At 38.2% G+C, this 24841-nt stretch overlaps 2 protein-coding genes across 4 annotated transcripts in view; both read left to right on the top strand.

The window, feature by feature from the left end:
* Nucleotides 1–10290, top strand: part of LOC136847747 (dolichyldiphosphatase 1-like) — a 34952-nt gene extending 24662 nt beyond the window's left edge. For 2 of the 3 annotated variants that reach the window (XM_067119622.1, XM_067119621.1), the window contains 2 exons: nucleotides 4376–4504; nucleotides 10046–10290. In XM_067119622.1, coding sequence (XP_066975723.1) covers nucleotides 4376–4504; nucleotides 10046–10175 — 259 coding nt within the window. In that variant the 3' untranslated portion in view covers nucleotides 10176–10290. The remainder of the gene's footprint in view (nucleotides 1–4375; nucleotides 4505–10045) is intronic. The other variant, XM_067119624.1, reaches the window with a different exon arrangement.
* Nucleotides 10291–18338: 8048 nt separating this feature from the next.
* The window catches only part of LOC136847746 (endoplasmic reticulum-Golgi intermediate compartment protein 1-like), a 38696-nt gene continuing 32193 nt past the window's right edge, over nucleotides 18339–24841 (top strand). The window contains exon 1 of the mRNA XM_067119620.1: nucleotides 18339–18495. Within this exon, the coding sequence (XP_066975721.1) occupies nucleotides 18467–18495 (29 nt within the window). The 5' untranslated portion in view covers nucleotides 18339–18466. The remainder of the gene's footprint in view (nucleotides 18496–24841) is intronic.

Raw genomic sequence — 24841 nt, 5'->3', positions numbered from 1 at the left:
CATCAAAGAGTAAGTACACTGCATACCTGATAATTTTCTCTGATTTACTTTCTTGGTACCAACAAAGAGCTACGTTATATATAGGAGGACTACTTTTAATGGATTTTCTTGTTGTGAATTAGTGCAACAATTGCAGTACTTCAATTGATGTCCATTACTGTTACCCATTGTATGTATGCATTGTCATAGACTGAGTGGGATGTATTTTTCCATAAATTAATTGCTTTTCTTAAAAAGTGATTTTATTACTCTACTTCTGTTATTTTCTATTTACAAATAACTGTTATTGCACTTTATGAATTTTGTGCTTTGCTAAGTGCTGTTATTTTGCGTATTTTTTGTTTATTAATTGCGACTTTTTCTGTGCCTCAGCTTGCTTATCAAAGTCACCCAGGTAAGCCTTGCCACACATTTATGCATTCTCTCAGGAGAGACAATAATCTTTGCAGCAGGTGTTGCTACCAGGTGTTTGCCTGTCTCACATGTGAAAAATGCCATTAGAGTTGTTATCTGAACAGTAACTCAGCTACAAGAAGAGGCTGTCAAAGTTTAGATGATCAAGGAGCGCTGTGGCAGATGTGTCTGCTTCAAATTTGTTATATAAACTTGCAGTTGAAATGGTGTGTACTGTATATCCAAATCACTTTTTAAAGCAATAGCAGAAGGAGCTTAGGCTCTATGAACTAGACCTCTTGCTTACACCCTTTCCCCTTTTGAAGCATTATATTTTACAATGAGGATAAGCTTGCTGACCTAGTAAGATAGGATGTTGTAGGAGACTTGTTTCCTGGAACAACCCATGGAAAGAATTACAGTATGCTAAAGTTGTGTTGCATTGTTCTTACAAGAAACAGATGATTTTTAATGCTAATGATGACAGATGACTGGAAATGAAGAGAAAAGGGACAGTAGAATGGTCCTGGCTGCCCATTGCTTAGGTCTTTGTTATGAAGTTGGCAGCAGATGACAGTCCAGTCGAAGTCCAGCCTCTGGAATATGTTACTCTGTTAGGGCTTACCAAAACAGAAACTGTGGTCGATGACCCAAAATAGGAATATAGAAGGTTTACAAAAAAAACTCAATTTCTTAAAACCAATTTATTATCTAACTAATCCCCAATCTAATCTTACAAAGACAGATGAAGTTTTGGCCCCTTCACAGCACTAGACAACCAAAAAAAGGCAACAGTGCACACACACATATGTATGTGTATATATATATATATATATATATATATATATATATATATATATATATATATATATATATATATATATATATATATATATATATATATATATATATATATATATTTATATATATATATATATATATACACATGCGAGATACAAGCAACAAAATTTTACCAATGAAAACTACCACTTCCATCCCACTCAAGCACACATCAACTACCTTAAACTACATAATCAAACTACAAAAAATTGATATATATGTACAGTAATATCTTGCCCTTTACAACACTAGGGATATCAACTTAGCAAAATAAATCAACACAAACAAAACAAATTATATACAAATTATATATATATATATATATATATATATATATATATATATATATATATGTATATATACATACCTTAGGGGGACTTCAACTTAGCACAATAAAACCACATTTATTCCAAAATCCTGGGGTCCAAAATTATCACACTAATCAGGAAAAGTACCTGTAAAACCCCAGCTGCCAGTTAACTAAATCATTAGTTTGTCCCTGATTCACTGTTTTTGCATAAACTTGTCCATACAGAAAGTTCATTCAGGGCCAAAGATAGGACACTGTACAGCTTAAAATAGGATCTCCAAGGTCTCAACAACTGTAGTCTCTAGAGATGGTACTTTTCAGCATCTCTCAATTCATGACAAAAGTCTTCCTGTAGGCTATATAAAACAAAACATATGTGACACATGCACACCAGACTACCCCTTTACAGCTGTACTAACTTCACTTTCCTTCAGTGTCCTTAATATAGTTTAGTTGCTTCTTGTAATCACAAACCAACACACAGAAAGCTTCCAAACCCCACAACACCAACAGTCCTCACGAGTCCACAGACCAGAGGGCAGACTTCAGAAGGGCAAACCTCAAAAGGCAAACTTTGGAGGGGGGAAAAGTTGGTCTGCTGACCTACCACTCATTCCCCCCCTGAAAAGACAAGAGCAGAAAAAAACTTTTACATCACAAAACTTATCACAGCTGTCACAAAAAAATCATGTAAACAAATAAAAAAAACTAAGCATAAAAAAAAATACTATTTCTAAAATACAAACCATTGTTTTTACCGAAACCTACCACAACTCTTCTGGAAAGTGTGCAAAGCTTACTCACTTGTATTAAAATTCAGATTCTGGGAAAAGACCTATCTTCAGTGGAGGTCCAGCAGAGAAGCATTGCAAAGGCTCACTCAGAAGTTGCAGTAGACTCTTTCACACCAGGGTAAGACCTTGTTTGGGAGGTGTAGGCAACTGTTAATAAACTTAAAATCAAGGATAAGCCTTGTCATCTCCACTGAAGAACCCATGTCTATTCCATGAACCTCAGAGGCATGAGAGAAGGTTGCCTTATAGCCCCTAATGGGAAAGCAAGTGGAGTAACACCTTGTTAGCAATACCAGTCACATAAAGGACTTTGTTTAGCTTGAGAGAGAATGGTAGCTGAAGCTCTGAAACCTGATCTAGCTTCCCCTTCAAAAGTCCTCTGCCCTGAAGGCTTTGTTGGATAGTCTCTAGGTTTGAATTGGCAGCATTTCAGTTCTCAAAGAATCTGAAGTTTCCTCCAGGATTGGAGAGTCATTGGCATGCCCACAAATATGGAGAGAAGAATGGAGAACCATTCCTGCTCCAGGAAGAATAAGGCAGTCAGAGCTATTTGTCATATTTTTGGAGACCCTCATATTATGCAAGTCATGTTTGGTTAGTCCAAACGGATGGAAAGTGTAACCATCCACATTGTCCTAAGTGCTTTGATTTTCCACTGTTACCAAAGACCCTTGTTGGTCTCTAGGGGCAGTGACTGAGTAAAATTTGTTTCCCCCTTCTGGGACTACTGTATGTGCAAGGATGTTGTGCCTCCCTAAGACAAACTTTGGTACAATCTCAGGACTATCCACAGAAAAGGTTTAATACATATAAAACAAAGAGAGTAAAGAGAACTCCTTTCACATTCAACTCCTAAAGATTATATTAGGAGTTATTAGCAACTAGTATTCAGTTATTAGTAACTAACACTTGATATAGTATAAGGTAAAATTACATAATAGTAGTCTTGTCTTCATACTAAATCTGGTTAAAACCTCAAGTAACAAACTCCATGGTCCTACACACTAAATGTACATAAAAACACAGTTTACTTTTTGTTGTAGGTATTGCCTTTGCAACAGCTCCTTAATCTTCCTGTCTGAGCTTTACACAGTCTTAGAAATATCTTACTGCACAAATGACAGTATTGATTATTAAAATATCTTTAGCAAGATGAAAATTACAGTATGGGTAATATCATTTATGAGAGAGAGAGAAAGAGAGAAAGGAAAAGTTGTATAAGTTGAGTAAATATTTGCTTTAAATGCCACAGCAATTTTGCTGTATTTTTTATGAGTAATTTATGCTCTGAGGGTCTGGCCTTCAGAGTAATGAAAGATATTGTAATATAGCATACACATGAAGAACAACATGTCCCATAGGACAGATTAATTTTATATATGATGGTAAGGTAATGGTGCAATCACTCATACAAGTCAATGTAGGGTCTCTATCTGCCAATGCATCACTTATAAAAAGATAAAAATTTGACACTTTGTAGAAGAAATGTATGTATTTTAATGATAAAATAACTATATTTATGTGTATTTTATACATTTTTGGTCTAATACACTTTTTTTGCATTTCTGGCCATCCCAAAACTAAAATATTTTTCACTTTAATTAAAGAAGACAAAGGAGTAGAGCTACACACTTAAATCCTGTGAATTTAGAGACAAACTTTTTTATATCCGCAACATACTTTTGCAGTTAGTGCCGTTTCTTTCCTCTACACTTGGTAACTTCTTTAACTTTGTAAAAAGTAGCAAAAAAAGTGTGAGTGGAGGGACTGCTCTAGTCACCAGAGCTCATATCATTTGTCAGTGGCACATGAGACAAGTCAGACTAATGGTCTAGTCACCAAAGTGAATGAAGATATGGCATTTGTAAAATTGTTTTTATTATGAAATATAAAAGATTGTTTATATAAGATTATCATATTATTAAGCTACTTTTAATATAGGTGCATGCACTTTTTATTTTGTACATTAACAGCTGACTTTTGTCATGAAATTGTATTGCATATATACCTAAACTGTCAGTATGCATTTGTTTTCCAGAGTGTATCTATTATATCACACTTGGAGCCAAATTATATGGGGTGCTGTGATTGGTGTAATGCTGGGTGTCAGTTGGTTCTCATTCACACACTTGGTATTATCACCATTTTTCCCTACTGTGGCATCATGGTCAGTACCTTGATATTTTTATTGATAATTAGTAATTACCTGTATTTGTTGGATTTCATTGTTAATGACTTGAAGGCATAATTTTAAGGTTTTTTTTATGGAGAGTCAGTTACCACCAACCAGATTTTAAAATTTTTTATGAATGACTAGGAGGGTGCTAGTAGGGATTTTGTTGGGAATGAATAGCATATCCAGTGTTTCAGTAGAATTTTTTTTTTTATCCATGTAGACAGGAGTGATTCAAATGTACTTCATGTAATTAATAACACTGAATTACTGAGAGATGAAAAGGTTGAATCACACTATAGTCAAACTGAAATGAAGAATTTGGTAGGGGAGTGGTTAGAAATATTGGTAAAATATTCATCATCATCATCCTAAATGGTTTTACCTTAGGTTTTTCCTTTATGGGGTTATACATATGTAATAAATTCTGCACTCTTCTCTGTTTTTTGCTCATTCTGTCCGAACTTAAGCCAAGTCTAAGTCTTCAGCTATTCTCCTTCTCCATGATTTCCTTGGTCTTCATACAGGTCTTCATCCTGTTATGTGCATACCTGCTGCTTTTCTGACCAACTGTAAGTTGATAATAGATCATCACTGACATTTTTATATCCGATTCGATTTTATGGGTTTAGAAATGCAATTAGATCTCTCCATTCCCTTGTTTCTTATGTACATTATTCTTGAATTATCATGGGCCCTCTTATTAGCCTTTGTCCTGCTACTTTCATACCTACTGCTTTTCTGACTAACTTCTTTTATCCCCTTCTCATTACATGCCAAAACCATCTCAGTCTTTTCTCAGCTCTTCTTGTCTCATATCTTCCTTTATCATGTTTCATATACTTTGGTCAGCTATTCATTGACTGGTTCTGCAGCTGAATTTATTATGAATCATGTTGGCATTATCCTCATTCAATAGTTAGCAAATGAAGAAAGAGCAGTTTGACGTAGTGTGATGGAGGATGACTGGAAGCCAAGGAATTAGCAGTATTAAAGGTTGAATTAGTATAGGCAAAAGATATCCAAGACGTACTTGAGTAGTTATTGATAAAGAGGTGGTAAGGAGTAGGTGGAAGATAAGTACTATTAGGAACACCACTGAATAAGAGAGGAGCTGATATGTCATCAGCTGTGTTAGCAGATATGAAGGATGTGCGAACAAAATTGGATAAAACAAGGCAGATTTCTCCCTTGGCTAAGTTGTTTCAAGGTTACCTAATAATTATGACTGCCAGTCTTATCAGACTATTTTCACCAGTCTTTAGATATCCTTTATCACACTTGGAGAAAGGCTATTTGTCAATAGTGGCTGTATATTTAAGAAGTCTTGGGAGGGGCACAATCTGTACATGATATTATTTATTGTTATATACATTGTTTTAACCAGACCACTTAGATCATTCTGTATTTTTATTTGGTTAGTGCAAAACTTTTTTCCTTGAGTAAGAAGTGAAAATTAGAGCAATGCATGCTTAAGAAGTCAGGCATGTTAGAAGAGACCAAAGGAATGGATGAAAAGGTACAAGGAAAAAATGCAGCAAATTGAAGGCATGCTGCATGGAACCTTTAACATCATGTGGAGTGTGCTGCTGAAGGTACAGTATTCCTGCATTGGGAAAGGAGGAGAATTGTAATTAGAAAATTTAACTCATTAAGCGTTACAGTGTGCTGTGTTTGTGACACACTATAGACTACAATAGTTTTTGTGCAGCATCCTTTGGTCCCAGTTGTGTTGTTTTTTGCCTTTATTTATTTCCACTGGTCTCTTCTCATAGCTGATTAACTTCTAACACTTGCAATTCTCATTAAAAAATAAACCCTTTGGTTAAGGCCCTGGAGAGTCTTAAGTAGTGTAACTCACTGGTCATATTGAACTCCATTATATGAGCAATTATTAGAGATATCAAGGGTGACAAGATCTCCAGAGTACTCCATAAAGGACAAGCATCTACTCAAGACAAGAAAAAGGTCTTCATCTCTAGAAAGAGTTGAGTTGGACTTGTGGTGTCTTTAGGAAATACTGGTTAAATAAAGTTTTAAATAGATTACTGTACACACAGTATCAGCTGAAGTAGTATGATGGTAGTTTCAAAAATTTAAGATTAGAGCAGTCAGGTTTTAAGATTAACTGAATTACTGCAAGAGTTTTTAATAAGAGGGTGGGGATAAGCAGGAATTTGCAGTGAGATGGAAAGGCATTAGCATCAGGGCAAGTTCATCCATAGAGCCCGTAGTGAATATTGCCACAGCATTATTTGGACAATGAACTTTGTTGGATTTACAGCTTAAGGAAAAATAAATCCAGCAGACTATGGGAGTAGATAACATATGCAAGGCAAATAAGGGTTAGATTAGGAGGATCAAAAGTTTTGTAGTCACAAAAAAAAAAAAAGTTCAGTCAGGAAATAGGAGCCAGTGAGTGGCCTTTTCCTTAAGAGCTATCTAGAACATGATTTTTTATGAAACAAAATTTTTAATAATTCAAACCCATCACTCATTTGTAGCCCATGTTCATTGTTTTCAAATGTCCAGACACTGCAGACATTTGGTTAACAAACAGAATGAGAGTGTTAATAGTGCTGTGCATACACATCTGAATTCACAGGTACACAGCAGTCACCTGCCTCAGTTTTTGCATAGTCTGGATGGCGGCTGTGGAAAATCAGCGGGCCTGGTAGGAGGGCCTTTTTGTATGAGTGATTGATTTATAAGAAAAACAAGTTCATTTTATAAAGATGTTAGACTTGTTCTAACACAACCTATTGCTTGTAATTGGCCAGAATTGCACTCAGAGAGGAAGTGGTCAAGGTGCTGAATGCTCGAGAGTAGATGCTTGTAACCTGCAGAATCTATGGAGGGCTTGGATAGTTAAAGAACCCAAGACTCCAAGGCTCTGGCAAGCACATGGTTTAGTATGAGTATGGAAGAACCCCTGAAAGAAAAATAGGTGCTGTTGATTGCCCTAGAAAAAGAAATACATCACATATGATATTGCTCCTTCCTCCCCTTGGATGGAGGGAACCCATCCTGGAATTAATTTAGTACCTTTCATAGTGCGACTTTGTACTTGGTTCGCCCTTTGGATTTTTCCAGTCAAGTAAAAAGTAAAAAAAAAAATGGAAATAACATTAAAGCCATTTGAGGTAGTAAAAACAAAAGAAAAACTAGTAGACCAGTTTTGATTCCATGATTGGATACAAGAACTAGTTAAGGTTCCTAATACTAGAAACTGAATTGACATTCAACAACTGAAATACCTTTTAGACCAAAACAAAACATGCTTGGTTGTAGCAGCTACCAAAAATCAAATTGAGATTTATCTGGCAGTACAATTTATGGATACATAACTCAAAAGTTCCAGTTACAAAACTTGACATAATGAAGTGTGCAGGGAACAACTGTATTACCTAATAATGAAGATGAACCATTTAGGAAAATATATTAGACTTGCAGAAAGAGATACAATAATGTGCAAGACTGAAAAATCTATAATGTTCCAAGCTGGTGACATTATTAAACCGCTTTAAAAGTAGCTAAAGTAAAATTTAAAGGACAAGATTTTACATTGAAAATTTAAATTCTGGGCCAAAATAGAGATGCTAGACTACATTTACCAGAATCCTCACAATACAAAATTAAATTCTAGGCCAAAATAGACACGCTAGACCGCGTTTACCAGAACCCTTACAATACAAAAATTGCAGTAAATATGGACACATCAAAAGAATGCCATAGCAGTTCCAGATGTGCTTACTATGGATCAAATGATTAATAAAGTCAACGCCCACCTATTTGCATTTCTGGATTCGCAGCCCCACCTGTTCACGGATTTTTCTGTGGAACATATATCCACATTTTTCGCGGAAAATTCGCCTGTTTGTGGATTTTTTCATAGAGCAATTACTGTATTTCCATATTTTCATGACTAAATGTTTTAGGATGATACTTTAAGGTATATTTTGTGTCTGAACTATTAAGATTAGGCAGTTATAAGTGTTTTAGAGGGGCTGTTTGATGTTTGAACTATTAAAACAGGCAGTAATAAGCAATTTTAGAGGGAGTTTCAGCATTAAAGGTTTTTCGGTATTTGCTGGTGGGTGTGGTACGTATCCCCTGCGAATACCAGGGAATGACTACTACACAGTGTCAAACATGGGACATGCTGAATATATCATCATCAATGATGTAGTAAAAAGACACATGGGCCTCATCAGTAGGTTTCCAGCTCAGAACAAAACCACAGTAGTTATGTTGTATAAATATGTAAAGTGGAAGAAACTGAAAAGATTGACTTTAAGATTAGAAGTCATCATATAGTCAAAAGTAAACAGCAAAGTTCTTACACTGAATCTTGGACACACCTAAACCAGAAAAATCATGTAGCCCATAAAAAAGCTTAATGCAAAAATGCATTAAGTTTGATAAAGAAATTATTTCACTCCAGTTAGGGAGCTGACAAGCCAACCTTGACATTGCTCTACAAGCCACTGTGGTTAGTTTGGGTAAAAGTCCAAAGTTGAGTCACAGATTCCTGAAGTCATGTTGTCACAGCACCATATTTCTTCATTTTTACTGATGCATCTTCAAAAACCGAATCCGTGTGTTATGGCTCTGGAGCTTTATCGTAGTTACTTGCATCTAGGTACAGCAGTTGCAGTTGCAGTTCCAGGCTTCTGCTCTAGGTTCTCCCATCTGGCAACTGCTGGTACTGCTGTCCTTTGGCTAGACATAAGTTTTGCTGCAATGTCATGTTCTTGTGGTCAGTGAAGATTTATTCCTGTTAAAATTGAATTAATTATCATCTGCAATGGAACCACAATGAGGAATTTTATTCAGCTGTTGATAGTACTGCAGACACGTGAAAAGTGACCAAGGCAACTGCTGTGTACCTGTGCGTCTAGTTGGCACTACTCTTCTTCTGTCTGTAAGACAAATAACTGCAGTGTTTGGGACATCTGAAAACCATGACTGAGGGCTTTGTACAATGATGTATTTTGTAGGTAAACAAATTTAATACAGTATTTATCTTTTTTTAAGTAGTTATAGAAATGTGCTACAAAATCCAGTTTTCAGTTTTTCCACATATGCTTATTGCTTGTAAGTACAGAAAGCTGTAGTAAGGATGTTTACATCAAGACTCATTTTCTTGGTGTTGGTAAGAAATTATCACTCCAGTTGTTTGCTGAAAGATGGAGCATGTTCATCAAATACAGTATATTGGTTTGCATTCTTGCATGATGTAAGACCTCATTGATGACTTGCATCATTGAGGTCCACTTAACAGAAATTATGTTGCAGAAAGGTATTGTCTTTAATAACCCTCTTGTTTAATTTTTCAGATGGAATGAGATCATGAGTTTTGAAAAATTAAAGTTTTTTCAGGTATCCTTAGATTCCATAATCAATAGCTTGGTGGTACAGTACATAAAAACACAAATTGTTTTGAAGATTAATATTACAAACTCAGTGAAAAATACTGAATATGAGAAAAGTCATCTACAAAATTTTCTATTTTACATCATCCTCTCATTACAGGAGAATATCAGAACGACTGATGATTCGAGACACATCGCTCATTCCCAACATCATGTGGTTTGAGTACACACATGCACGCACAGAAAACAGAGCCAGAAGTCGGAAACTAACTTCAATGAAGAGCCAGTAACAATTTGCAGTATTCTTATTAAGAAATTCTTGGTGTTGTGTAATTTTTGGAAAACTATGTAAAGACGATTCTCTGATTTTGATATTTGTAAACTCAATAAAACTCACAAAAAGTAGTTGCTGGTCATTTATTTTTTCTATGAACTATTTGGATCTATTGTAACTGTTGAACTGTACTAAATCTTTGCGTATATAATTATTTTAGGAAGTACTAAGGTAAATAAAACAGTAGAAGAAGGAGAAGCGAGTATAACAGCAATAATATACAAAATAAAAAGTAGATCCACTACAGAGTTAAAATACATGTAGAGAATAAGATTTATGGAGCTTGCTATGAAAGTATTTGGGATGGTACTTCAGAAAAGGCTGAGGAAACTTAAAATCAACCATCACTTTGGCTCCATACCACAGCCAACAGGAAGCACGCTTTATGATGATGCAGTTACAAGAAAACTACCATGCATAAAGGAAGTGGTTACTCCTTATATTTTTTTATCCTGAAGAGTTAGTATGGAAAAGAGCAGCAATGGCTTGGATGAAGTGGGAAGAGATAGACACTCATAATGCACACATAGGACTTGAATTCTTACATGCGGCAGCAACATGAACACTCTCAGAGGAGTTGGGGAGATTTTGAACGTGTAGCAATAGAATGTTAAGTTGTTCCTACATGAATACAAACCCTCGGTCTTTACATATGGATAACTTCGGCGAAGCTGGAAAGTCCAGCCGTTAAACTTTTGCAAGGCAGTTATGGTAACAGTTACTTAAGGTAAGGGCAGGAGTACCGCCCACCCAACCGGTATGCATTCAATCTCTTCAGTTTACTTTTGGCTGCACTCTTGGCAAAACGTGCTTTTCTTCTCTGCCCTGCCATTCAGCCTTTTTCCTCTTGTTGTAGATTTTACGTTTGTAATTTGAAATATTGATTTGGATAAATTGAAACATGTGTATTTTGATATATTAAGGGATTTCAGTATGTTTTAATTATATGTCTTCATTGTTATATATACTTACTCATATTATGTAGGGGGCATAGGTGTGGAGTTTTTCTCCCTTTATAGCATTGTTGTTGATTCTCAAACAATTTCTTTAGGTGTATATTTAATTATTTTCTTTTTTTAGACAATGTTTTGATTCAAACTACACAATTTCTGGGAACGTGGTAATGTTTTAGTCTTTCAGATGTTGTATAGATTGAGACGATCGAGATGTTACAGGTTTGTGTTGCAGCTGAGGGTTTCTTGCAAGGATTTGTCTTACTTAACATAGCAAGTTTTCCACCACTCCCTCAACACGAATGTTAATGTTGCAAGTTCTATGGTTGCGTTGGTCCTGACTACATGCTCAGGACCATTCAGAATTTACCGTCTTGTCTCTTTCCTGTCTTGGGGGCAGTTGTGTGAGTTGTAATGGCTCACTCCCTTCCCTTAGATACAGATACATTTCTTTCCATTCTCTTAGGGTGGAAGGTTTCTTCCCTTCATGAAAGGGACGGCGTACTATTTGTTTCTTTTCAGGCCCTACAGTTCAGAAATTGTTTTGCATCTGGACTTCCCCTGTCTTCTTGTGCGACAGTTGTCAGCCCTGCTGCTCCCCTGGAAGTCGGACGGCAGCGTGTTCTCCTCAGATCATGGGAAGCCTCTATTTCTCTTCGCTCTCCCAGTGTTACCACTTCACGTATTGTTATACCTCATCAAAGACGTTAGTTCTGTGATGGAAGTTTGGAACTAAGCCAGATCTGACAGCAGTGTGTTCCTTTCAGAGCCTGGAGCCTCATCTATGTGGTGACTTCTACAGGTTATTCCCCTCCTGGGTCGGTGGGGCAACACCATTTTGTTCTTCTTTTCCAGGCTCAGATGCGCAGTTTACGTCATCATTCAGGGCTACCAATCTTAGACTGACTGCTTCTCCAGTGTAGCCATCATCTGCTTCTGTGGCTTCTCGTCTCCCTTCTGATGTTTTGTCATCCCATGCCCTTCACTTCGGTTGCCCTTTTGTCATATATATGAAATAAACTTATATTATCACACAATTTTATTACATATATGATTAAACCCGCTCTTACACTAGTAATTTCTGCTTTGGTAAGACTCGTCTGCTCCTGTGATGTCAGGGATGGGATTGTGACGTCTTGGCTAGTTCTTATGATGTCATCAACCTATTCCTCCAACACGTAGTTTCAATTGATCGACTCAGCCATTCAAGAGAAGTACAACCTGTCTTCCACTATCTCAGACGTTGGGGGTTTTTAGGAATTCTTCGCTATTTCTTCACACGTAAGCGTACTGTGGTGAGGCCCGCCAGTTGCAGTAGAAGTCCAACGGCCAACGTTTGAGGCTGATGCACGTCCATTTGCCCTCGTCCATGGTTGTGACTCTATCAAGTCCACACAAGGATGTGACCCTTAACACATCTGCGGACATAACTCTTCACGATTCCAAGGACGTGACTTGTCAAGAGCGGGGAATGATAGGATCCCTTTGTGTGAGAAGAGGTCTTTTGTTTCCAATCAGGACCTCTCTCTCTCTCTTCCTTTTCCTTATGGTGTTTTCCTTCACCACAGGAAATGGAGGATTTGAAGAATAAGATTTTCTTTCTTCTTATGAAGTGGTTATTAATCCCATTTGTGAGTTCAGTAATATTCATACATTAATTCTAAAGATTAAGTCTCCACCTGTGATCGCCCCTACTGCTGTTGAAGCTCTTCTAAGCTCAAGAAACGATTCGAGAACACCTCTGGGTTTTCTTGGCTAAGGACAGATGAGGAAATATCTCCTGTTCCTCAAGAACTTAGTGGGATTAGGTTTGGTGGCTTACTTAGCCCAGCCTAAGTAGTTGAGTTCTTAGCTTAGCCTACCTAGTTCGAACCCGTCTTTATCAAACCTGCTCTTCAATATCCCGGAGCATGTTCTTCAGGTTCATGACTTCTACATGAAGATTATTTTCCCACTCTTCAAGAGTTTGGGATTGGGTTAGGTTAGGTTGGGTACAATTCCCATCTTAGCCTACCCTTATCTATCCTAATCTAACCAGACTGGTTTGTGACTATATCCTAGTTCTTCTTGTGCTTTCAAGCATTAAGATGAGTCTTTAAGCTTTACGTAATGTTGCTCAGAACAGCTTCTTTAAGCTTTACGTAACGTTGCTCAGGAACGGCACCATGGTGGCTCCCTAATACTGAAGAACTTTTATATTCATGAATGAAATTCTGAACAATGGTTCTTAGCAATGCTAAACCACTTTCACTTCCAGTATCGATGAGATCTTACTGATGAGGACAGTGGAATTGATTGAGACACTGATCTCTTTCTTTTCTAGTTGCTTCCCTCTCTACCGAGATAGGTAAGAAGATAAGACCTATCAGATGTTGGGCCCATAGAATACACGTGACTGAAGTATTCCAACCAATGTAACATTTTGTTTTGTACACAAATGTACCTTTCAGTTGCATACCCTTCCTCTCTCTAGCTGAAGGGGAAAGGAATGATATCAGACATGTGTGACAGATACCTTAGTTTCTTGTCTGAACAGATATATCTATCGATTGATCTGGAGACTAAAGTTCTAAACTTTATTTTCAGTCAAGCAAGGGTGTCTGGAGACCCTTTCCTTGGTCTTCGTGCCGTTACATTACTCCTGTGAGGAGTGGGAAATGTAGGCAGTAATTGCTGCTTACAATCCTCTGTTTGATACCAACGACACCATGATACGAACATGGTACCCAAAGATCCTAGTGTCTTTCCATGTCAGGTCTGTACTTGAACAGACAGAAGTACTTTGGTATGACGGCCAACAAGGGATCATAAGCAAGATGGATGAAATGTCAGCACTTTTCTATGAAATTAAGGGATAGGAAGGTTGATCTTGACTTCCAGTTCTCACTCAACCTCGAAAGAAGATTGATCATACTCTTTCTTCTCTCGATTACCTGTTGTTGGCTCTGTTCTATTCGAAGGTGACCAGTTAGATTGATAATTTTCCTTCGATGGTCCTCTGGCACCAAAGACAGTATGACTTCTGTGTTAACCCCATAATCTAGTCTTTCAAACCCAAAGCTAACAACTACTTCTTAGCTTTGAGCTGCTCGAAAAACGATGGCAAAGGGATCCTTTCTCTAGCTGGGGAACTGATCAACCAAGCATACCATGAAACTTCCTACTGGACATCAGTACATTTCAAGTAAGATCTCTAGAAGGCAAAGTCATCCGTAAATCTGTCACATTCAGAAAGGGCACCCCTTACCACCCCCCATTCTTTTACCTGGGCCAAAAGGTAAACTGAAGAGATTGAATGCATACCAGCTGGGTGGGTGGTACTACCGCCCCTACCTTGGGTAATTGTTACCATAACCACCTTGTAAAAGTTTAATGGCCAGGACTTTCCAGCTTTGACAAAAGTTCCATATGTAAAGACCCAAGGTTTGTATGTTAGGAAAAATAAATATTAATTAAAAATTTGTCATATTTGTAGTCAGAATTCTTCTTCTTCGTTTAACGTGCTTTTCCCCATTTTTATATTGACAAATTCATAGTGAGGAAGTGGCAGAGAGATGTAGTGTCTATTGGTTTGAAAACAGACTAAAATTCCAAAAATTGGGGTGTTTGGACATGTGATGAGGAGGAATGAGGAAAATCTAGTTAGAAATGCTGTAGATATGGAAGAAGCAAGATGAAAGCCTAAAGGAAGGCTCAGAGAATCATGGAAAAGGCCATGGATGAAGACATAGAGTAATTTTGAATCCTATCAGACAGGAGAGAGGAGAACAGTCATTTTATGTCTAACCCCAAAAAGAGAAAATGTTAATGAAGATGATTCGAAAAAAATGGGTAAGTGTACCTGATATTTTCATCTCAATCATACTAATGCAATTTGTCTGCTCAGCAACCAGACCTTCACCAAAATTGTAGGTTACCATCATCCCCTCTGAAGAGGTGATCATTCCTCTTTTCAAAGTGGTCTGTTTTGATTTACACATCACTGAGCTCAAGAGGAATCTCTTCCCCTCTCAGATACCGTTTTAATATCTATCAGGCTACTAATTCCCACATAATGAAGGGAAATTGGAGGGTTCATTAATCTATCTTTCCTTCTAGTGTAAACTTTATGTTGGAAAAATCTTTTCATTTAAATTCTCCTTGACGAACTCTGTCATTTTCCACCACATTCTTCCCTTGTTTGCATTAAACCTTGATAAATATGGACATTAAGTTTCCTGTCCAATTATCGTCTGCATTAAAAAAAAATAGGCTGGTAACAGAAAATTCCAATAAAATATACAAATGAGTTATGGATATCGAAATGTTTGTTGGACAACAAATGACAGAATGTAGTACTGTACGGTAGTGTATTGAAGAGAAAAGTTCAGTATCAGTAAGAACATAGGTGATTGCTACCAAGGTCCTGTCTTTGTTTACACCTTTGAAACTGGTGATTGTGAATATAAGAATGTGAAAATCATGATCATCTAGTTTACTTATTAATATATATATATATATATATATATATATATATATATATATATATATATATATATATATATATACACATGTTACCTGAAGATACACCACAAGAAAAAAATGATGCACCAGGTATAAATCCTGATGGTTTTATCTTTAAAGCATCCAATGAGCAGAAGTAGAAATTTATAGTATATAAAAGGTAAGGTAACAGCACAAACGAGTACACGAAAGGTTGAAAAATACAACATTAACACATAACAGGGGAGGAGTACTAACCTCATTTGCGACAGAGGTCCTTGCTCTGAAAACAAATTTTGTTTTTCCTGCAGGTGAGACCGTGGGGACACACCTTTGCTGTAAGACCTTAGAATTTATACATTTTATATATTTCTTTCGAATTAAATGAATTAAGTTTATACAACCCTAAGCTGATTTTCATAGTCTTGAAAAATCTTTTGTAAGACTATGAAAATCAGCTTAGAAATATATAAAATGTATAAATTCTAATGTCTTACAGCAAAGGTGTGTCCCCACGGTCCTACCTGCATGAAAAACAAAATTTATGAAACTGGATTCAATTTTGTTTCTTTCCAACATATCACTACAATAAATTTGCTTTTCAGCACCTGCCTGACTGATAGCATGATTTGTTAATGGAGCATTGAATTCTATCACAAATACAGCTGGCGCTTCTCCTCTTTCAGATGCTACTATTTTTTTCAGTCATTTATATGTTCATTCATACTGTCACCCTAACATAGATAATGTAAGCTTCTGCCACCATGTATCAGTCTTCTTAATGATGTCTTAATTAATAGCAAAACCTGTTAGGGTTTATACTATGTGTTCTATTCTTCCTTGTGGTATGCGTGTATACATAATGTTTTCTGGTGATTTCAACCACAAATGGATAACCCAAGCCTCTCCCAAATTTAAAATGTTCTCTTTCCCCTCTTGGACTATGCTGATAAAGTTTACGCTCACGCTGTCAAATTAGTCCATACAATCTGATTTTTCCTCATGAATGTCTGGATGAGCGAATTGTTCCAGGATCAGTGCTAACAAAAACAGTTGGAAATAGAGAAGTGACTCTTCTACAAAGTTCAACGAAGCTTGTTAGAAGACACATGAATATCAAGAACATGGAAAATAGCAACTGTTATTTTTCCTTGGGGTACATCTGCACACCCAAACAAACAGATGTCAGAATATTTAGAAGTAAGAATGGCTAGTTGTGGATAAAAATTAGGCCGAGACAAGGGTGATTTTTATTCCCATGACTGTTTAATATTTTTTGTAGTGATGCGAGAAGCTAGGTGCAAAGTTGTGGGATTAGAAAATGTGTTATGAGTGGAGTCTGGAATGCCTGATGTTTTCGGAATATAAAGTGCTTATTTGGAACAGCGAAGAGAAACTGTAGAAACTAATGAAAGTGCTTGTAATAAGAGAAAGTTATGAGCAAATATAAACGGGAATAAAGTAATTTATGAGGGTAAATGAAAAACCAGTAAGACGGAGCAATGAACTTTAATATGAACTGGTACAATTGTAATATGTGGTTTGTATGCGTATTTGGAGCAATAAAGGAAGCAGGTTGTATGCGAAAGATCTGGAACAGACTTAGGGTGTCTAGGGAGCTCAAGGTGGGAATGTACTTAGGAAGTTTGAGCCAGCTTTACCTTACCTTATGGAACTGAATGAGAATGTAAGAAAATGGGCCAAGCAACAGAAATGGACAGTATGTATACTGTATATCATATCAACTGTAATGGTGAGAAACATAGCAGCCTACATGGGAAAGAGATAGAAAAATTAACCCAAGGGGAAGAATTGATCGGTGTGTTTAGATGGTTAAATCACTCGGAAAGAATAGAGAACGGTATGTCGGTGAAAAGCTATATATCATAACTGTTAGAGGGAAGGAAGAGAACAAGCCCTAGAAAGATTTGGGTAGGCGGAGTGTAATAGATATTGAAAAGGAAAAGCTTTAAAGCTTTGACACTGGGGAAGCATGAGAGTGCATGTAAAATAGAGGTCAATGGCACAGTGTTTGCATGAGGTTTAACCCACAGACGATTGGCTTCCTGTGTAGGAGTATGAAAGTTTTCATGGGGTTCATCCATGATTCAGCAGTTTAGATGGGGCTGAAACCAACGTCTTGGTTTGAAAGGAATATCATATGTAAATGAGGTGGGCAGATTCGATAACGGCCAGTCCGTCTAGCCGTGAATGAATACTAAGCGACTACCGTAACGATAAAACGGGGTTATAACTCATCCATAGACGCTAGCTGTGTCGTCTGTAAAGAGGAAAAAGGGTTGTATTGAAAAGCAACTGCAATGTATAAGGAATTTGAAGCAACTAAAGCGGGAGAGCACTTGAGATCATTATTGTACGAAAGAGTCTGAATGGAAGTTTGCATGATTAAATATTTCACACATGACACCTGTGAATTTAAACTCATGGAATTACTGGCAAAGGAAAACAGGGTAATAATCATCATGATAACCTGCTTCCACCAATTGGAGAGCGCCGTGACTAAACTAGAAACTTTCACTGAATGCTTCCATGCGATCCTGACTTAAACCTCAAATGGGCAAATAAGTGTTCATTAATATCGCAAATACTTTTCATATTATATAATGAGAGTCATATTAGGTATCGTACAAAATTATTAATAGGAAATAGGCCGATTTAAATAGCATGTATGGTTTTCTTTTCCTGAAACATTTGATCAAATTGACCGAAAGAAAGGGATTCTGAAACGTTCAGCTGTCGTGGCAGACGTAAACAAGAGACTCGGCTCGTCTGTCAAAAGTCAAGCAGGAGAATGGGGCTTTTTAATTTTGATGTTAGAAGGTATGTACATCTAGTTATTAATAGTAAATTTAGCAAATTGTTCTCATTGGATATTTCAGTTTCAGTAATGTTGCGGCTTTATTTTTAATCTTGCGTCATGGGTTAACACATGTTTACTAGCTTACAGTAGTCTACAGCATCTAAGCTGGGGTTTGAACTGTGTCTATCTGAGCTTGCTGTAGTGTTGATATTTTGTATATGCAAGAGAAATTTGATAATGGCAGATATTTCTGCAAGGATGACCAATGTAGCTTGGGGCTGTGGATTAGGGTTTGTTTTTAGCCAGCGTAGATCATGGCTACCGGGTGTAGCCTACCGGCAGGCACATTTTTCTATGGTAGGCACCTGTCTAGGCAGTGCTAAAATTTCTAAGAACGGGTAAAACTTGAAACTACCGCCGCGGCCTGGTGTCTGTCAGTCGCTGACCGTAATATTTACCACCTTTTGTCCATGTTTTTGTTTATGTTTGTCTTTCGTTAAAGTTTATGGTGTTTACCATGGATGGGTTATCTAACTAGGCTAAATTTTTCCAACCTAACCCAGCATGTGGGTCATAACTTAAAATCCAAAATGAGTACAGGGGATATTCCTGGTAATTCTATATATTAGCTCCGCGCCTGTTTTTACGTTTTCAACTAGTTTTTTCTACACTTTTAGGGGTTCTGATACTGGCGGTGCATCTGTTTGTTGTCAGCCAAATGGAATGTCCCTTCGCCGTGCTTAATACTGGCCCGGGGTTTGCAGTGTTGGGTACCCATACGTTAACAAGTTATTGCACTTGCCGGACGGGATATGAACCGTTCGAAATAAACGTACCCGTGCTCTGTCTTGTGAAGATCGCGTATGGAAATCCCTTGTTGGATGGACTTCAGGGGTTAATTACAGGTTAATTACACTCGAGTGCCAAAGATTAAAGGTAAATTCATAATTAGCAACCAAAAAACTGTAGAAAACGTTAAGTTAGAAGGCATTCGCCGCCGCGGAGCTACTATATAGTTCTACCATATTCCTTACCACAGTGTTTGGAAGGACAGTTAAAACAACTAATTATTCATTTTGTCTTATTCCTGGTACTGTAGCAGAAAGGATGACTTCTTGAAGGTAAAAGAGTCATTTTATTCTGGATTTCACATATAAAAGTTTTTAGTTTTGTATGGTGATTGTCAGCAATTCTTACACACATGGCAGCAGTTGTTAAACTTAGTATACTGGGTGGTGAGAACTGCGAGCATATAAAAAAATCTGGGAACTTCTCTAAGAGTTGTGGAGTTTTTATTGGTTAAATAGTTACCTGACTGTTAGGAATATAGTATGAGAAAATATGAAAACATTGCTCAGGTGCTCATGTATAATACATATCCTTTTAGTGACCAAGACTTCCCAATCAATATTCATGAAGTTTGATACTTTCAAAACTAGAAGGGTGCAAATTTTCATGGTTTTACCAGTAAAAGTGTAACTTATTACTTGCCTCTCATATTTCCTGTAGAAAAACACCATAATTACAATCATTTGACCTGTTCTCATATTGAATTTCATGTTCCTGAGAAATTAGTATATATTATTTTTACCAATAAAACTTTCCTAATCACATATTCTTAACCTAACTGTACCTTACTGCCATGTTTTCCAAATGGATGACCTTGCCCTTAAACCCGTATAAATGGCCCTGTTATCTAGTGGAAGCCCTTAGACCCACATAAATTGTGGTTCATCATTTCACAAACTTTTTGGTAATGTTTGAGCAAATTGATTGGCCTCGGCTTTCACCTCAAAGTGAAATTATGAAACTGTCCTGACCTACAATACTAAAACATGTTTAACTGGGGCGTCACTCCAGATTCCCTGTAAGTGGCATTAAAAGATGTGCTCTTCTTACCTTACCTAAAATCACTGAAGTTAAAATCATTAGGTTGTGATTTTTTCCTCTTGCTTATACTTGAGGTGCTAAAATCACCTAGTAATGCTTTATAATATAGAACTCCAGTTGAGTTCTATTTCAAATTGAGGTTGTTGATTTAGAAAATGGTAATCATGGGTGTTCTTATAGCACTGAACTGTAATAAAACTTTGGATGCGTTTTTAAGTCTACCTGCCATTTCTGAGGCTGGAGTTGAACAGGCCCAATGATGGGCTACAAACTGCTTGGAAAGTCTCATTCTTGTGTGCATTAAGGTAAAAAGTATAGGTTTGGAGAACAACCTAGATAAGTCTGTGCATTCTGTTGGCTAGATTAAAAATCCGTTGGGAGATCAGTGCACTACTAATCTTATAAGAACTTAAGGGCAAGTCAACCTGTAACCTTCATTTATATTGAAGAACTTTTTATTGATCCCCAGATTGTTTTCATTGGACATATTCCAACCTTCTGTGACAAATTGGGTGACTACTTCAAGGAATGATCAAAATTGATTTATTGACAGTTTTGGACTTTTATATCTAAATAAACATATCCTGAAGTGTTATTGCTAAAAAGAAATTTTAGATGGGGTTAATGATAATTTTGTCGATCGTTTGTATGGCACTGTGAGCGACAAATTGTTGCAAAAGTTGTAAAGACTTTTCTAATCCTGTTTAGTTCAAAATAATTTATATGATTGCGTTACCCACTAAAATATCTCTCTAGTGATGGCATTGAGGAAAATGTGAGATCAGAGTAACTTGCTCAAGATATCCCGTTCCTCTCGAGACTTGTGAAAGTGGCTCCATAGATGTACTGTGCCAAACAATTTACAATAATGTTTTGTATTTCATGACATTATTACTGTTTTGTATTTTTTACTTTTTTTATATTTCTTGACATATTTTTATAGTAAAATGACCACGACATGTAAATCAACATGCTATATACTGTACAAATATACAGACATATGCAGATGAATAGCCCCTCAGTTGAACCTGCTGTCCGCAGGTGTCGATGGACAGCCATAGGAAAGGAAATGTGGTTTTTCTAGTGATAGTCCAGTGTAGAAAAATGCTGATGGCTTTTTTTGTAATGAATAACAGCCGTTGAAGACGTATTTTTTCTGATGATCTTCGCTCTTCTCCGCTCTCCTGTGACCATCTCGGAGCAGGAGTATAGCCCACACTCATTTATAATGGGACAGCCTTGTGCGTTTGTCTCCTGAACTTCTGGTTGTGGATTGCCAGTTTTGGTGCCAAGGGGACCATCAGTGTGCGAGCTTTGTTTTTGTCCGCTTCCATAGCTCCCATTAAGTGCCTAAGCGCCTAATAGCGCCCGAGCTTCCAGTAGTGCCTGAGCGCCCTATAGCTCCGGAGCTCCTCTTCATATAGAGCTCACAGCACCAGCTGTCGTCCATCTGGCGCCATCCTACCAGTGGCTGACGCCAGTCTCTCTTTAGCTCGGCACCTGTCTCTTCTGGGAATATACTGTTGTTCTTTTTTGAGCGCAATTTCCAGTTGAAAGCCGGGCTCTGGTTTTCAAGTGGTGGACGTTAGTCTTTGAGCATTGGGTGTCTTCTCTGCAGTATCGGACTCCCTCCTTTGAGTACCATACAAATGCTCTCAGGCAGTTTTGTATCCTTCCAGCCTGTTCCAAAATCATTACAGGTCTTAATGTTTGGACCTTCGCCTAGAGTTCCAGATGACCCGAATTGCTCCCTTTTGTGCCATCAGTTGGTGTCTCAAAGCACTGTCCTTTGCAGACAGGGACTTGGATGTACAGATTTTGAGCTTGTTGAAGAAAGCTATCACCACTACAGGGAGTTGGGAGCCTAACTGGCTTGTAAGGGAGCAAGACAAGTGTTCTTTGTCCTTTACTACCTCAGATCCTTAGATGGAATTAGTTCTCCAGGCTGAAACTCTTGTCAAGATTGTAAGTAAGGTCTTTCTTGACTGACCTCAGGAGCAGGGGCTAAGAAGATAGGAGCCTCTAAAGTGTTGCCAAGAGACATCACTTTGGCTGGTCCCTTATTCCTGTCCTATGCGATAAGGACAGTTAAGTTAGTTTTTTGAGATTTCCACTCCTTTGTTGGGATCACAAGAAGGGAGCCTTGCTTCTCTTTCTTCTACTTGGAGAAACACCCAGTCACTGTCAGCCCTGTTTTCTTCGCCTTCAGCTGTTTACCAAGAGAATCACTCCTACTTTCAGACGGCTTATATCCTCGGTCCGTTTTCCCCCTCTTTAGCAGCACCCATTCCAAGCACCTGATCAACTTCAGAGCTCTTGGCACCAGATTTCTGGCACCGAATCCCGAGCTCCTGACACCTATTCCAGAGCGCTCAACATTTTCTAGCCATAGTAGGCTCCCACCTCTGAATGCCTAGTTCCTTTTAACAGTTTGTTTCTTCACTGCAGCGAAGTTGTCAGCTCAGGTTTTTTTCAAGACTGTTTTTTTATCCCATGGCTGGACTTCGGTGTCTTTTGTGGACTTTCCAAGTTCCTGTGAGCATGTCAGGTGTTAGTTTGGCCAAGTACATTTCTGCATATGTTTTCAGTCTGTACAATGTGTCATCGAGTACACGCTGGGCATTACCCCTTAAGAAGTCAATCCTGCCCTGATGGCTATGTCTCCATGGCTGTCAAGTATCGGCAGGGTCGACAACTAGTCCACTTAGTTATCTGTGAGTCTGCACTATGTTCTTTGATGCTTGGTTGCAGAGACTAACTGAACAGTCCTATTGTCCATTCTCCGGGCTGTTTGTATGAGGTTCCTGGTTATGTAGGATCCTTCGTTTTTTCTTGTCCACGCACAGACTCCAAATACTGTACATCACAGACCCATCTTACAAGACAGTCTGCCAGTTCGGGAGTTGTTAGGCTTTGGCAAGCCTTCTATTGAGTCTTCGCCCAGCACAGGGACAAGGAATCATAGCGAGACTCTGCTGTTTTTTCCCCAAGACTGGAATTTTCAGTCAGACCTATGGTGGTAGCTCTCTGAATTTAATCTTTCAAAGGAAGTCCTTTCTCATGGGACTAGTCTTAGACTGCTTCTCACTCCTTGTTCTGGTCGAGGGAGCCCACTCAGGGATCTGGGAATTTCTGGAATATGTCCCCAGGAGAATGGAACCTTTGCACTATGCCATAAAGCTGAAAGCCTTTCACATAAGGCTTCAGTCCTTCTCAACCCTCCTCTTTCCTAGACTACGGTATTCCTTTAGACTAGACCACAGTCCTCAACGGACACCATTCTGCAAGTTGGTGCTAACTTGGACTCTACAGGCTTTGGGCTGTCCAGGTGTTTATCAGGAAGATGTTTTTTCAGAGGTGCTACTAAGACATTTGAGAGATGCAGATGGAGGGTATCGAGCTATGTCTGACTCAGTAACCCGAGTTGCTTGCTTACCCTGGGAATTTTTAACTGAGAACGATGACCTTTCCGTGACCTGGATCCATTCTCTCTCTCTCTCTCAAGAACTTACTGAATCGGGGATTGTGCTCCGGGCTCCCAGGAGCACCCATCAGCCTAGTTTGTTTTTTCCCCCCTCACCTGACTTTGACCTAGCCTGGCGCCAGCTATACCCCAAGCTTCTAGGAACTCCCACCAGCTCCCGACTGGTTAGTTAGCTGACGACCAGCTCTGCTGGCCCCACCAACAACCTGGTACTAGCTACATACACCTGGCGCCAGCTTCCAGTTGTCTGGTGCCAACTCTTCTTCACCCTTGGCTCTGGAGAAGAGTTAGAAGCTGTCTTTCTGTTGAAGTTTTACAGTATGACCTGAGTAGGATTGGAAGCACAGGGGGTTTTTCATGTCCTTTAGTATTCTAGCACCCTCTGTCTAAGAATTTACGGTCCTCTCTTGTGATTCGACATGTTTTCTGACACCACTCTTAGTTTCTGGAGAGCTATTAGTCTACTTGCAGTGAAAGCTAGAGATGTCAGTACAACCTCTACTCATTAGCTTTCAGGCACTGTGTATCCCTGATGTTCAGCCTACAATCAACCTTTTCTGAGACACTCTTAGAAGTAGGAGAGCATTTTCTTCCTTTTAAGGGAAGCTAAGGATGTTAGAACAGCTTCTACCTCATTAGCTTTCAGGCACTGTATGCCCCTGACGTCCAGTCTACAATCAACCTTCTGGAGGTGTAATCGATCTTCACTCCTTGCTTTTCGAAGAAAGTTAAAACAGTGTTAGAGTCTTGCAGTACCTTGCGATCATTATTAGTAACTGGCATGGCATTGCGGAAGGAAGCATAGGATTTTCTCCTGCTATCTATTCACCTTGTAGTAAGGTGCCGAGCTTGTGAGAGCCGAGGGTTACATATACCTGGAGCACCCATCACTGTCAGTGAATGGGTCGTGGTCTTTATTTCAGTGCAAGAGACAGTCTTATCTGGTTGTGTTTATATTTGTGCTGCGGCCAGGGCAAGGGCACATTTTAAAG

Source organism: Macrobrachium rosenbergii, chromosome 17, assembly GCF_040412425.1.
Source record: "Macrobrachium rosenbergii isolate ZJJX-2024 chromosome 17, ASM4041242v1, whole genome shotgun sequence".
NCBI lineage: Eukaryota > Metazoa > Arthropoda > Malacostraca > Decapoda > Palaemonidae > Macrobrachium > Macrobrachium rosenbergii.
The sequence above is the reverse complement of the archived record's forward strand: the minus strand, read 5'-3'. Positions and strand labels throughout refer to the sequence as shown.